At 45.1% G+C, this 15,952-nt stretch overlaps 1 protein-coding gene and 1 long non-coding RNA gene across 6 annotated transcripts in view; one reads left to right on the top strand and one right to left on the bottom strand.

Moving 5' to 3' along the window:
- The window catches only part of TTLL5 (tubulin tyrosine ligase like 5), an 899,574-nt gene that overhangs the window by 309,574 nt on the left and 574,048 nt on the right, over nucleotides 1-15,952 (top strand). For all 5 annotated transcript variants that reach the window (XM_069208446.1, XM_069208447.1, XM_069208448.1 and 2 more), the window contains one exon: nucleotides 4,937-5,057. In XM_069208446.1, the coding sequence (XP_069064547.1) occupies nucleotides 4,937-5,057 (121 nt within the window). The remainder of the gene's footprint in view (nucleotides 1-4,936; nucleotides 5,058-15,952) is intronic.
- LOC138260193 (uncharacterized) overlaps nucleotides 1-15,952 on the bottom strand; it is a 331,452-nt gene that overhangs the window by 258,338 nt on the left and 57,162 nt on the right. Inside the window, exon 2 of the long non-coding RNA XR_011198832.1 lies at nucleotides 6,703-6,770. This is a non-coding gene — a long non-coding RNA (uncharacterized lncRNA). The remainder of the gene's footprint in view (nucleotides 1-6,702; nucleotides 6,771-15,952) is intronic.

Genomic DNA, 15,952 nt, shown 5'->3' with positions numbered 1-15,952 from the left:
CCAGCCACAGACTCCTCATCTTGTAATTTCCCCATGTGCCAGACTTGTCACAGAAAATTGAACCTGGTGCCATTTAACAAACTCTGTGATGACTCTATCCCTTTCTCTAGATGTGACAACTCAGAACCGCATATAGATGCTTCTCTTGTTCTGCTTTAGTAAATCCCAAGAACACTGGTTGTGGTGCTGTTTTTTTCTGCAGGACACAATGACATCTTGAGGGAGAATACTATTTTTTTTGCACACCCAAATGCCACTGGCATCACACTCCTACTCTCAACAGGGGAGTAGCTTGTATTGGTGCCGCAGGTGTAGTACACCAGTGCCCAGAGGCGTGGGGGGAGGTGATGAACCCTGATATTGCTATATTTTAGAGTTAAAACAGCAGCCATGGAGCCATTTCCTTTGTTGCACTACGGCCCATGAAACTCTGGCTGTGCCACTATCTCTCAATAACACACATGGGCAGTTCCAAATTCTTGCACTCCCTGCAAATTTGCAAGTATTCTTGGCCTGGTTGTAGCATACCACTTTGTCCCTCTTTTCTTGCTTGTCAAACTCTTCAAGGCACCACTCATATAAAAACATATGGGTGGTAACAGAGGACTGCACTGCACCCTCAGCAGTACAGGAGCGGCCAGGTGCAGTGTGCCAACACAGCATTGGGCGCCCAATGCTAACAATGGAGAAATGGGTATCTGCTGCAGCGCTGCTTACAGGTGAGTAGAGCGGGGCCAGGGGTGGATCTCCTGAGGATGAAGCAAAGACAAGGGGGCCACAAGGCAGCCGGATGCAGAGTGCAACACAGCATCAGGCTCCCAGTGTTAGTCAATGCAGGAGATCACTTTCAGAAACGGGCTGCAGACTCTTGCCAGGAGGCTGGGAGAGGTCAACCCACAGCTGCCCAGGTAAGTTAAGATGCCAGGGGTTGTAGGGAAACCAATGGTGTAGCTCCCCAAGGCCCATGGGCTTCGGATGCAGGGGTGTCTTTTAGCATCGGAAACAACTTACCTGGCAGGTAGAGGTCAGAGGGAGCCCTTGGATTTAGGCTGCAGGCATTGCTGTGGCGCCCAGCAGGAGTCTGCCCACAATGGACTCTGGGTCAGAAGCGCAGGGAAACCTTCACTGAACTGGTGGGCCACTTGGGCTCGAGCCGTGGGCGTTAGGTGCAGAGGTGGTTTTGCGGTTCCTCAGGCAGACTTCTTTCTTCTTTGGAGTTGTTTCTTTTGGACAAGTCCACAGGACTTCTTGTTCTTTATTGAAAACAGGCAGTCCTCCCAAGGATTTGGAGGTCGCTGGGCTGTAGGACAGTTGTCTTTTGGGTGCTCTTTTTAGGTTGACAGGAATCTTAATTCTAGGATTCAGGGGTGCCCCTAAAAACGGAATTTAGGGGTGTTACAGGGAGTGCCAGATGGTGGCCAATGGGCTGACCACCTTTAGGGTGACTACACTCTTCCTATGACCACTTCCTTTGGGAAGTGGCATAGCACTAACTCTATTGGCCTAATTCCTTCCATGCAAGATTGAGGAATTTAAAAAATAATGTCCACTTCAGCTCATCTACCCGAGGGGAGGGACTTGCATGAAGTGGGCACTCCTCCTAATTTATTTAATTTTCCCGCCAGTCCTGGCGCCAAAAGTGGGGTCAGGAACTGGGGGTCGACCTCCTCCCCCATTTGGAGAGGCCTGGGTCGCATTTCAAAGGCAGCAAGGCCTTTGAAGCTCCCTACCCTGGAATGTCCATCCTGCCTGGAAGAGGAGGTCACACCTCTGCCCAGAGCCGGCCCTTGTTCTAAGCCCTCAAGAGCATTGGCTCTCACCTCAAGGGGGCCAGAACTCTGTCTGAACTGGCTGCACTGGTTTTGACCAGCCAGTGCCCACTCTAGGAGTTGATAGGTTTCGAGGGGGCAGCTCTAAGGTGCCCTCTGAGTGCATGTATTAATAAATCCATCACTATATTCAGTGAGGGTTTATTAATATGAGATAATTGATACCAAACACCCCTATTGTCAGTGAAGCCATGGTGTAGCAGGGGTACTCGTAATGACCAGTGTCCACTACATGTACTTAAAATGGCTCCACTGTTCACTCACTATGTCTGAGAATTGACAAAGACATATCAGGGGCATATCTGCTCATGCAGGTATGCCCTCACTTGTAATATAATGCACCCTGCCTTTAGGGCTGGAAGGTCTGCCAGAGGGGTGGCTTACATATATTGCATGCAGTGTGCCGGGGATAGGGCACACAGGCTGGGTGCCATGTTGTGTTTTCATTTTAGGTCTGCACCAAGACACAGCTTGTGAAGGCAGGACTGTGTGCACAATCTGTGCTGCAGCCCTCAGGGGCCTTCCTTTAGTACCCCATGCACTAGGTACCAGGGGTACCACGTACTAGGGACTTACAATGGCAACTAAAACAATCGTGCAGTTTTAGGGAAAGAGATCTGGTACTGGGGACTTGCTCAGCAGGGACCCAGTGCACTTTCCATCAAAATTGTACCAGAAACCAGGCAAAAAGTGTGTGTGTGGAGGGGTGTGTGTCCATGTCAAAATAGGCACTTTCCAGCACCTTATTTTTATGCTCTTCACATAGCAATGTACAACGTGGGTTTTGCAAACACACATTGTGACAGGACCATGTTTTGTAACCCATGGGCTTCACTTCCACTGCAGAGCAGAAAGTCTTACCAGATCTAAATGGATTCTCAGGGATCTGGCCTTCCAAAGTTATGTCATCAAGGAAAGATGCTAAAAAAAACCTGTATGTAGACCTCAGTCTTGTCATGTACCCTGTATGTAATCCTCTGATAAGAGGCAGTCGCTGCTATTTAAAGGGGTGGGTGTGGCGCACGGCAGGGGAGGGGGGGACATTTAATTAAAATAAAGAAAGAAAAATGAAAGAAAGGGAAAAAAAAAAGCACCAGGATTGTCTGGGAGCACCCTGGCTGGGTGCTCCCAGGCAGACTGGGAGTCTGTAGAGAGCCTACTGCACACGTGTGTTTGGCCGGCCCAAGATGGCCTGCCAAACACACACGAGCTGTGAGGGGAGTGCTCTGTGCACTCCCCTGCGTGGCTGTCATCCCCAATGCCCCGCTGCTTTCCCCCACAAAGGGATAATAAAGCTAGTTTATTATCCCTTTGTGGTGAATGGGTTGCAGCTTCTGCTGCTGGCAGGGGGAGCAACGCTCCTCCACCCTAATGGAGGAGCCGCCCCGATAAGAGGTGATCTTGTCCATTTCAGTCAACCATTCAATATGTATGGGTGGCTGCTGGAACACCGTTGTCTAAGGATACCTAGTTTGGCTGCCATTAGCACTGTGGACAGGAGTTGTGTTTTAATTGTTTGTTGGGTCTGGGTTGTCAGTGAAGCATTATCAAATGCTATGGAAAAGGAATAGGTAGGTTTAAGGATGTGTTAAGAGTGGCCCCTATTTCATCCCATAATGCGACCACGCCTGGACAATCGTATAGAACATGCACAATGTCACAATGCGATTGATCACATCATTCAAAGTATTGAATGGTGCAGTAAACCCATCCTCCGTGGCTACCCAGTGGTCTAATACCAATCATGAATTGATTTAAAGACACAGAATTTCATTCAGGATTCTCTTAATCCCCGATCAAGGTTCTGAAGTACCCCTTTCCAATCCTGTTACATGTACACTATTTATAGCTGTTCTTGCTACCTATTGCATAGCTTGGCTATTAGGGGTACGGAATGATGTTACTGTAATATTGGATTATATATGCCTGACCTTCCTCCCTTGTGCTATCCCCAACAAGATATGATACTATTGACCAGCGAAGTAATTCCCATGGTGGCACACCTAGCCTACAGTGTAGGCAGTGGCAGAGTATTTCCAGTACTTATGGATGTGTAGATGTTACTGCTATTTGAGCATTTCACATGTCTTAAAGTTCCCCTGTCTAAGATGCCGGTCAATAGTAAGGATACCCACCTGTTCCCACAACTCCCAGTGAAGTGTTTGTCCTCCAAATCTAATGTGTGCATTATGCCATAGGGAGCCCCTTTATGTATGTGGGTGTTCATTTTAAACAGTCTGTGAGCCTGGGCCTAAATCATTTTCATTACTTGAATGGCAATGTTTTGGGTCAAAGTGCCCCCTTAAAATGATTGGGATAGTGCATATATATTTGTAATCACACATCCTCAGTTGTTCAGGATTATTTGTATTCATAAATGTTATGTGTCACCATTTTCTCATATTTTGACATTGCCTATTCTTTGTGAAGCGCATTATTGTTAGTTTACAAATTCCCCATCCCCCCCGTCTCCCCCATCCCCTTCACAATATTTTATGGTATAAATTATTGGATCTTAGATGCAGTATTTGTAAGTGCCACAAATTGTACAGTGAATTATTTTTCCTGTAAACATGATTGCAAGTTGTGATTAAATGAATATAAATGAAAAAGGAAAACATGTTGTGACCCATCGAAAGCTATTAACAAAGTAGGATGTCTCTCCTAAATAGGATGTATGGCTGATTTGAGATACTGCTCTTTCCATGATTCCCATTACCGGCCATTTCTATTCCGACTCGAGTCCCTTTGAATTTGCTTCTAATTGAGACTTGTTGCCTTGTGTCATACAATCGAGGAGAAAAGTTTTGCTTCCCTTGTAAGTCTCTGGCTTTGTACTCGCATCCATACACAATTCAGGCAAAAAAAATAGAGCTTTGCCTGCGTTGTGCAGGCATTGCATATTCTGAATTGTGCAGGCAATCGCTGTTAATTAGTTTGTCTGGGTTCACAGTGGTGCAGCAGGTAGTTTGCCCAGCTTTGGTATTGTACAACTGGTATTAACCAAGTTTTAAACTCATGGGCCTAGTGACATCATGGAGCCCCTTGACCTGCACGTCCTGTGGCAATTTGGAGATGTATAAAGCTTTTCCTTTTTATTTTTGCAGCAAAGTACAGGCCCGGTTAGCATTCTCAGCCTATTTGCAAAGAGTTCGTCAGCGCCTGAACACAGAAAGTGTGGATCAGAGTCAAAACTACACCTGGGCTGCCAAGGAGGATGAGCAGATGGTAAGAGCAGATTTAAACCTAACTATCTCTTTCAGTGTTTTGTCCACACCTGTGAATAGGTCTTGGAGTTTCCCACACTGGTAAACAGTTCCTGGAAGGTTTATTCACAGTTGAGGATTACCTCTATTGTGTTACATTAGATTGCCATTGTGCCCTGGGTAAACTATCCCTAATGTGGGTCTGCCCTGAAGAGTTTGTACATGGTTAGTATTATGCCATGGAAACCTAATTGATATGTAAAAATCTTCTGCAGCTATAATTGTTTGACTTTGTAAGCTGATTTTTCCCAACATTGACTCTTTCATATATTCACATGCTTAAATCATTCCCTGTCGTCAGGCTCAGAATCCCTGGTACCTTTAAATAGCAGTAAACAGTGTTAAAATGGCCACAGTACCGAACAAAGGTGTTTGTTTAGTACCATATCCACGTCATTTGAAGCAACCTGGACTTTAGCCTGTGAGATGGAAGTGTCAGCTCTCCTGCCCCCCGTACTCCTAGAGGCCATCATAGCTCAGGTTTCTACTGGACACCATGTGTGAGGTAGTCCCCAGGTAGAGCTCACTACCAACCTCCCAGTGAACTCAAAATTGTTGCTTTCTTCGTCTACGCTAGAACTGATCCAGCACTGTCTCCAGATTTGACAGTACTGTGAGTTGTGTTAGGAAAATTAACTATATCTGGGTGAGAGGACCCTATGGTATTGTCATCAACTGTCTCCATGGATGACAGAAAAAAACATCTCTCTTCAAATCCTGTTAATCTTGTGGACACAAAAAAGATTTACATAGATGATCTACATTCCCAATGTGTATATTGCCTTTATCCTAGTCATAAAGCTTCTCACTGTGACATATGTATAATCTTTACTATTAAAACTTCCAAGGACAGAGAGAGGAGGATGGCACTATATTTACTGGATAAAGAGAATTTACCCCTGTTCAGGAAAGGGTTCTTTGAAAAGTGCCCTGTAACAGAGTCACTAGAACCCTTGAGACTCCCGCGCGATTGGGGCCGATGGAGAAGTGCCCAGGGGCACTATAGAGAGCATCGCACTGCTACGGCCAAAGGTCAGGACAAAACAGAAAGAGAGAGAACGTCTCGTCGGAAGGAAAGGGGTGGAGAAAAGGACGCAGATGAGTGGAGTGAGGGTAACAAACACCGGTCTCCGGAGGAGGAGATCAACGATCGTAAAGAGATGGAGAAGAGACCTCGGAGAGCCGCAGACCGACAGAAACAAAGGCAGACGGCAGCGGCAGAATTCAATTTTGGAACCCGACAACCTGCCACGTCCCCAGAGGGACGTGGCTGGAGCAGGTACGTGCCCGTATACAGGGCTCCAGTGCCTTTTGGCTGCATAAGGCATACCAAGGCGGGACAGGGAAAGAGGAGAACGGAAATGGGGGGCGGGGAGGGAATAGAATATAAATCTTAGTGAAAAGCCAGGAGAGTATCTTCAGTCAAGCACGTTGGAACACTAACTCTTGAACTGTTTGGTATCATTAGAAGCACTTACTCAAATTCACCGGGAACGAACCACCAATCGACATAAAAAGACCTATCACAGAGAGTGCAAGCTTATTTCACTTCCCCTCACGTACCCTAACCCTAATACGTATAAAAAGAGAATAAAACCCAGACTTACCTCCTGTTTCTGTTTGCTTTATTTCCTCCTCACGCTCCCGGGTGATGCCCAAGGGACCCGAGCGGTATCTAAAGGAAAACAAATCAGAGACCATTAGGAGAGAGAAATAAAAGAGAAAAGAGACAGTGTATTACAGAAGAAGGAATAAAATAACAAAGAAAGAAAAACCGAAAAGGACTGGAAGATCGGAGATACAAAAAGGATTTTTGGACACACGTGACTGAGTAACCAAAGGAGGGAAACCTATAAATAATAATAAAGAAAAAGTGTTATAATATATATCGAACCCAGTACTCTTTATCTTGTGAGACCTTGGGAAGGGACTGAAGTAGAGGGGATGGTTTTCCGTAGACTAGCAAACTACATGCCCTTCGAAGCACTTCCACAAAGGCAACACAGAAAAGGAGACTTTCCAGAATGAGATTTGTTTGGTACAGCACTTGCAGCCACCTCCTCACACACTAAAACTGGAGCTGGTAAACACTCCAGAAAGGAAAGATTCTCAGTCTTTGCAAAAGTCTGTGAAAAAATGTAATTCGATTGATGGCTAACCTTCTACAAAGATTAATAAACGCTCAGAAAGCATTCTGTTTTTGACTACCACAAAAAAGACCTAATTGGCGACTAAACCGTTGACAACACCACCATATAAGTCTTTCTTACAACCGTCTTCTATGCTGGTGGCGTTGATGGAGAAGCCTTCAACATCAAAACCCATCGACAACGCCATTGATGACGACATTGGCCAAAACACTGTCAACGACTTGAACATTGACTACAACACTGTCAATGTCAGTCCCGCGCCGTCAACCCTTAAAGAAGATAATACCATTGGCAACAATGACACTGTCAATGGCACTATATGCTGAACCTGCTTCTTCACTATTAGGGGTGATGACGTCTGCTGTCCCAAGTTTTGTAGTCAGAATAAGAGGAACATGCCAGTGAACTTGCGTCACAAACTGCATACTGCCTAAAAACAACTGAATGTATATAATGTTCCAGATTTTGAGGCTAAGATGAACGAGAACGAACCTTAGTACAGATATGAATATCAGCAGAATTATGTTCCTCATAATTCATGCTCGTATGTTCCTCCGTGGTACACTAGAGAACCATGGCTTGTCCAAATTCCTGTGGCATGTATGTCTACATTTTAACAGATGATGGGAATTGTCCAAGGATTCCTACCATAGCACCAAGCTGGTCAGCATCCACAAATTGCAATTGCTACTGTATCGTCCTACTGCTTCCTCCACTTGCCCTTTTCCATCTCCACTTACTCATTTATCTTCACTTCCATTGCCCCCTTCTCCACCTCGTAGGGAACTATCTTCCCAACTAGTCAGTGGACCTCTTATCCCTCCAAATCATTAGGATATGGAGGATAACGGAGATATGGGTAAGCCTGTATATTTGCACTTAGACATGGAGGAAGGGGAACTTGCACAAGGAGATGATGAAGGAAATTACTACATCTCTCCAAGGAAGAAAATAACCTGTCAGCTGGATTCATCAGAGTATATGTATCCAGCTTTCACAACTTTATGGAAAGGGCTGACAAAAAGTTCAACCTCCCTATAACATCAGTAGGGCAGCAATGTTTCCTTTATGACTTCCAGGAACAACTTTGAAAATCTATAATATCCATACTAATCTTAAAATTTGCCTGGTCCTGAGGGCTAAAACTAATAAAGATACCTGCTAACCTTGTTACCACGTCTGGAGACAAGTACAGGGCCCCAGAATCAGCACCAGTTTGTCTAACTGGTCCTCCGAAACAGTATTCAGTGATAACATCTGCTCTTAGAAGAGGTCTGAGAACCCAATTACTCCATCCTCTGGACAAGCCTAGTAGATGTATTTATAATCTGCCACAAAGAATTAGTTCAGTGGCAGCAACTTCTATTAAGGCACCCACACTTCTGGCAAATTTGGGATGTTACGATGAACATCCCAAATTTTCCAGAAGTTCCAGATGTGGCATGACATTGTTCTATCCCTGAAGATAAAACAAGAGATTGCTACGGCTATACTCAGAGGGAAGAACTTACTTCAGCAGCCATCCTTGATACATCAGTGGACACCTCAAATTCAGGTTGTTGCCAGCTTGCAAGAGAAGCTGTTTTGAGAGGGCAAGGCTGGCTAAGATCTACAGCCTTCCATCTTGAATTGTCAGTCAACAATCTTAAATGTCTTTTGATGGCCTTGCCCTGTTTGCAAAACATGTGGATGAGGCTCTAAAAAGTCTCAAAACAGACGCTGATATACCAAAAGCCCTAGGCCTTTTACTGTACTGTAGATCTTGGTTGTCCATTTTTCATGACTCATGTAGGTCCCAAACGTTTAGAGGAGATTCAGCCAGTTTGGAGATCAAAGCCGACCACACTACCCCCAAAGACAATCTGTATATGACCAGGGATATTCCCCAATGCCAATCTGAGGCATGGATATGGAAGGCCATCAGGCTAAAAAACGTTCCAGTGAAGACCAAAAAAGAGCTTGACTTACTGCCTTTGCTATAGCCCTTCATCTTGAACACAGAAGATATGAGAGAGAATTTTCCTCCCCCCACCCCCCCCCCCCCCCCCCCCCCCCATCATCCCCTCAACAAGGCGATATAGTCTCCAAATCCCAGCGAAACCACAGATTTTACTCCTGGTACTTTTTTTATGAGGAAGAAGATTGGACAATGTAGACCCATACTGGATCTCACATAACTGAAAATGTTTCTAAAGAAACAGTCTTTCTGCATGATCACACTTCCAGAGGTCCTCCTGATGACCCAGGAATGGAATTTCCTATCTTCCCTGGATCTTTAGGATACACACTTCCACATACCTATCTACTGGAAGCATAGACAATTCCCCTGTTTTACAGTAGCAGGACAGCATTATTAGTTCAAGGCACTCCCTTTTGGGCTCAATTCAGAGCTTCAGATTTTACCAAGAGCCTTTCAGCAGTCGTTGCTTTCCTTAGGCATCAGGATCACGAGTTATACCCATACCTAGATGAATTGGCTCGTCAAAGCTCCATCAAAGGAAGAGACAAATTCCTGCATTAGTCTGTTTCATAAATCGGATCTCCCGCTATACAGGGAAAAAGCATTGTTAGAGCCCCACAAGAAGATCCAGGTATTGGGTGCAGTACTCAATACTCAGTTAGGAAAAGCGTTTCCATCTACGGAAAGAGCAATGAAGCACCAAGCCATGGCAAAGAGTCTGTCTGCAAAACATTCAGTCAGGGTTAGACAGAACAAGTCTCTGTTCGGCCTAATGTCATCATGCATAGGCCTACTTCCCTTTTGAGACACTGGATGAGACCCGTTGTAGAAAGCTGGCTCTTTATATGGTATACCAAAATGAGGTTAACTGTGCAAAGAGACCAGGGGTTCCCTTATAAGTGGACATGGACTTGCTCTAGCAATCCCAAGGTGTTCTCTTAGAGGGTAATGTGGTCGAGCAGCCTTAGGCTCATCAGCTGCATGCACACAGTCAATAAATGATAAACACATCTCAATAAGGAGATCCACACCAATTTATAAACATAACACTTATCTTTAAATAATTTTAGGCACCAAGATCATCATGATCAGGTTAGTATATTTTAAGTTATGATTTTTTTCAGGTTTGAAAAATCAAGCAGTAATGTTATCCTATGGAGGAAAGGCATATACTGCATACAGGTACTTTACAACAGTTTAAAGGACCAATCTTCCGGCTTAAGGTGTGTATGGAGCAGGGAGAGAGGCAGCACCAACAGGTCACCTTGGGAGGCACTGGGGCGTCTGGGTGCAGAGGTGCTTTTCACCATTGGGTGTCCTAATGTTATCCTATAAGAAAAGAAAAGTAAAGTATACTGATTTGGGCACTTAGCAGTGACTTACAGGCCTGATCTTCTGGAATTAAAGTAATTATGGGGCAAGGTCCACGGCAGCACTAACAGGTCACTTCGGGAGCCTCTGCTGTGTCTGGATGTAGAGGTGTTTTTCATTATCGGGTGTCTTAATGTTATCCTATGTGGAACAGTCTGGTTATAAAGATGCTGCAAACTGGGACTGGGGGACCAGATTTCCTAAGTTCTGGGGACCAGTCCGGCAGAACCAACAAGGGGGCTCAGGTCTCAAAGTGCTCAGGGACGTAGGGACACCTTTGGTCCTCTTCTGCCCGGGCCAGGGCGGCCGGGTGCATAGGTGTTCTGTTCTTGCACTTGTACCTCTTCATGGTCCGTCTTCTTCTTTACGGTCGGCAGGATCTGATTTTCTGGTGGGCTCCTCTAAATACTGAATTTGGAGGTGTTAGGTGTTAGGGGAGTGTAGGGTAGTAGCCAATGGGAAACCTACCCCTGGATCTCTTCACCTCCTATATCACCACTTCCTGTGGTAAGTGGGCATAACCCTGGACCACAGTTCCTAGCTCTGCCATAACCAAGATGGCAGATATAGACATTTCAGGTAGCTCACTTTAGGGGTGGAACTGGTCTGAATGTGGACACGCCTCTCTGGTTACTCATTTTCCCACCAGTCTAGGCACCAAATGGGCCCTGGGTCATTCCTGCCATTAGTGGAAACTGCTCCAGGACCAAGTTGATTTTTTTTAACCGAAAATGGGACCAATGACTGATCAATCTCTTCACGGCAGTGGAGAAACAAACAACGCCTACACGTTGGAAGCAGATTTTGACAGGCAGAGACCATTGGCAAAGCCCTTTCACTCAGTTGGCCAAAAAATGTTTGCTTCTTCCTTTCCTCTGTTTCCCCTAAACCCCAGGGGGTTGAAGGTTATGAAGATGGATTATTGCACTCTGATCCTCATTACTTCAGTGTGGCCATTCCAGTATTGGCACAGCAAACTCCTGTGGATGTCGGCAAGTTCCGCCATTTCTCTGAAACTGCTCGTCCAAGCTGCTCTCTAGACAGCATGGGGCGATACTTCACCATGACTCCAAGATGCTAAACCTGGAGCATCATCTTTGACCACTTAGAGTCCAGCTACTTGGATATGCAGTAGGACTACAGAAACTCATGTACACCTGCAACAATAAACACCTGCAATGCTAAGAGGAAGCGTTTCAGTGCCTGGTATAAAGAGAAGGGCTTTCATCTGCTCATCAGATATTGCCACACTTATTGGATCTGGCCAGGATTGGTATCACATTTTCATCAGAGGTTGTCCCCCTATCCAAACATAGCATATTAGCACTCAGCCTGCCTTACATTTTACCACTGTAAGGCTTAATATCCACTCCAGGAAAGAGTTAGGGTGCATTCCTGAGGAGCATGCCGACAACTGGTAAACTCTAGGTTGGTGTATGCCTCGCAGCCACCTGGAGGAGCAGGCACACATTCACAAAGCACTGCTGCCTTGGCATGGACGGCATGTATCAGTGGGACACGCAGTGCTCAGTAGTCTGTTTTGGTAAATGTGAGCTTCTTTCTACTTTTGCTATATATTGTACACTACTTACTATTCTGAATTAATCATGCGACTACGTTAAAAATCCAATGTTGTAGAATAAATTAGTTACATACCTATAACCCCAGTTATCCAACATTGTAATTGTTCATATATTCACATAGGGCCTGCCCTCGTCCCCAGTCTGAGGCTCACATATTGTATACTCTTCTCACACTTTGTTATGGAATTGGAGGTATGGTGACCTCTAGTGGGAGTAGCAGAGTAGACTCTTGCACCTCATTGGCTGAAATTTGGGTTGCGTCAAATGAGGTGGATGTGTAACTAAATATACACCGTTGTTCAGGGCTGTGGGCATTTTAACACTGTTTATTGCTATTTAAATGAACCAGGGAATACCAGCCTAATGTCAGGGAATTATTCAAGCATCATTTTGACTCTTCACTGGCTATTTAGCATTTTTACCTTCCCTATCCCTCTTATACCCTAATACAAATGGACACTTTCTCACTTCAATGTCATATACTTGCCGAGAGCAGCTATTGAGCTCTGTAAATCTTGGAATGCAGGCCAACAAGTCATCAATGTCAATTATTTTAACACTACTTCTGATTGGTCAAGCTAATTTCAGCATTGTATAGAGCAGTGACCTTCCAAATGTAGGGCAGCCGTTGCCCAACACTCCACCCCTTTTCCCCATCCCCATTCTAGATAGGCACATTATGTGCTACTTAAGCATGGCTGCACATTGTTAGTACTCAGGAATTATTAATTATTGATATTTTCACAGTTGGGAACTTTTCCAAGTGGTTTGCCTATGGCTAAGGTTCTGCACTAGACAACTTATCTAGAATTCAGAGCTAATAGATAGATACATTACGTAATCATATAGTAAGCCACTGCCTGTGAAATAACACTCTTAGCCATGCTCATAACTAAATTGTTTATCCTTCCAGTATAATCAGTACCATCCAAGCAAAGAAATACAACACTGTCACTTGAATATAAGGTAATTATTTTCCATACAGCATGGTAGCAAAACTCAAGGGTGCATCCTATCCAGGGGGTAGAGTAGCTTCTGCTGGAATCCTTGGCAAACATAAACTGCTGCTCTTTCATCCATCATGTGTCATGCATATTCTCAGCAGTGCCTCGTTCTTAGACATCAATTAGTCAGTTCTTTAGTAAGGAGACTTCTGCACTCATCTTTTTTTATGGAAAATCTCTGTTTGGCTAAAACTAACAGCAGAGCACCGCTGTTTCTCAGTGTCACGTAGTGTGGAAAAGAGGAAAGGCCTAGAATGGTGGCCCTGGGAGAGTTTTGAATGTGTAGACTAATAGTTGTTGCAAACTTGTATGTTATCTGGTTGTAGAATGAGTATTATTAAGGCAATCTTACACCATTTGATAGAAAGTGGCTGCAGGTGCTCAACCTTAGGGCATCTATACCTTCTGTATTTTTTTTATGATTTTGTTTGGCATTCTTCTTTGTCAAAACTGATCATGGACCTCATGCAAGTTACAAGATGTTTTGCATATCTAGGACAACGTGGTTGTATAACAGAGTAATGTACAATACCTTGAACTGTAAAGGCCTAGGGTATGCATAAGGACAATAATCAGAATTTCTCAGAAAACAGTTGTGGGTACCACAGGAAATATATTTGGGTACAGGCAATGACAATCCGTTGCAAATAAGTGCCATATATTAAGACTGCTTACAATTACAATTAACAAAACAAGAAGAAAGAGATCCTGCACTTGCTCAATGTGACGGAGGAATTGGTTTGAGGGTTGCAATCACCAGGGGCCTCACCAGGGATCTACAGTTTGTCTGTATACATTGGTATGGTCTCGACCTCCGTCAGGGGCGTGCCACATCATAGGGGACGGGGATGGCATGGGCGGTGTCTCAGAGGTTTAGTCCACGCTCTAGGCACCATCACAAAGCTTTTCCAGGAGTACATCCCAGGAATCAGAAATTTTGTGGAGACCCTTCACCTCCTCCTTATGCAGCGCCGCACTTTCCGCCTTCTCCCAGGCCATCATAGATAACACCCATAATGAAGTGGTGGGGGGGAGTTTGCTGCCTTCCATTTACGTGTAATCAGTCGCTTCGCCAAGATAAGGGCCAGATCCGAAAATCGTGTTGTCGCCCTGTTTTTCGTAGTGCAATGACTGACACTAGGCAGACATACCTCTAAGATGTAGTCCACTGTGGTACCGCTGCATCGTGCCAGGTGTGTAGTGACACCTTCCTAATATTCTGACTGCAGTGGGCAGGACCACAGCATATGCAGGAGCTCCATGTAAGGGGATAAGTTAGCAAGGACAGACAGCATCTGTACGGTCGAAATATCAGTTAATTTTATAGGGAGTTAAATAGGCTGTATTAAATATATAAAATTGCATAAACTTAAAACGGGCATTGCAAGACACTAGAGCAGGATAAGATAAAATCGCTTACCATTCTTTGTCTGTGCAGTTGTGTTCCAGGTCTGTGTCATTGTCGGCGCAGTGAGGAGGGAAGGTGTCTGCGTGTGCAGAGAGCTAGCCAATCACCGAATCAGGTGTTTATCCCTACCTAGTACGTGCAAGTATTGCATAGTAAGATGCTGCAGGCGCTCCTGCTGTATGTCTCCCCATGACAGACCCAACACTCGAAAAAGGCAGCGTGCAAGATAAACTGACCCAACAGAAGCTCAGAATCAGCCATTATATCCTCGTCGGGTAGGAGGGCCCGTCTCGATATTGCTCTCCTACACAGTGCAGTCCCGCCTCTTGCCAGGGCCCCAGTTCCCGGAGGGAGGTCAATGTGTGTCCCTGCAGCGTACCGAGTAGTAGAAGTGCAGGGGTGTAAGGCATTACTGAACGGGTAAGGAATAAGGTCCTGCGTAAGCATTGACATGCAACCCGAATGAGAAGTGGGCCCGGCAGTGGTACTGTGGTTAGGGGATGAAAATTGTTAAGCAGCTGTTCATAATCCCATTGGGGGAGGAGTGTCGCTATGTCCCCTAAATTACAACCAGCAAACCAGCACGCCACCCACTGCAGCTACAAGGCCAGGTAACATTGTTTGAAGTTAGGTACACTGAGCCCACCTCAGTTTACCGGGAGATAAAGCTGGATAAGTGCTACTATGCAGCGCGTATTTTGCCATATAAGGTCGCCCAAGAAGCATTCTAAGGAGTGAAAGAAGGGCCTATGTGTACATAGGGGAAAATTGGCAAAGTAATACAGTAGTCTTGGTAGTACAACCATTTTTGCTAGGGCAACTCTTCCCGCAACCAATATCGGCAGTGTTTGCCAGAATGATATCTGCGCACATAAGGCAGTGATAGCACTAACTAGGTTGCCACCCAGAAGATCTTCAGGTGCATGATGAATCCTTATCCCCAGATATCGGAATGTGGATTGTCAGGTTAGAGGGACGCCATTCACATAAAACATGTCAGGCACGCTAATGTTAAAGGGGAAGAGGCAAGACTTACTCCAATTTACTCTATGGCCTGACTTAGTGGCAAATTTGGCTAGCAGTTGATCAGTGGTGGGTGGTATGGTCTGGATATTGTTGAGGTAAAGTAACATCATCTGGGTAAAGGGAGACAGAGTGTGTACCATCTCCAAGAAGAATACCCGACTGTTGGCCCTGGGCACGCAGAAGGTGTGCTATGGGCTCCAGTGGCAAAGAAAATAGTAGCGGGGCCAGCAGAAAGCCCTTTTGGGTGCCCCCCTGTATCTTGATAGGGTCTTATTTATGACTTCCTATTTTAACCCTGGCTGTAGGGGTTAGTGTATAACAATTTAATCAATCGGAGGATGTGGGGCCCCAGATG

This window comes from Pleurodeles waltl, chromosome 9 (genome assembly GCF_031143425.1).
Source record: "Pleurodeles waltl isolate 20211129_DDA chromosome 9, aPleWal1.hap1.20221129, whole genome shotgun sequence".
Lineage (NCBI taxonomy): Eukaryota > Metazoa > Chordata > Amphibia > Caudata > Salamandridae > Pleurodeles > Pleurodeles waltl.
The sequence above is the reverse complement of the archived record's forward strand: the minus strand, read 5'-3'. Positions and strand labels throughout refer to the sequence as shown.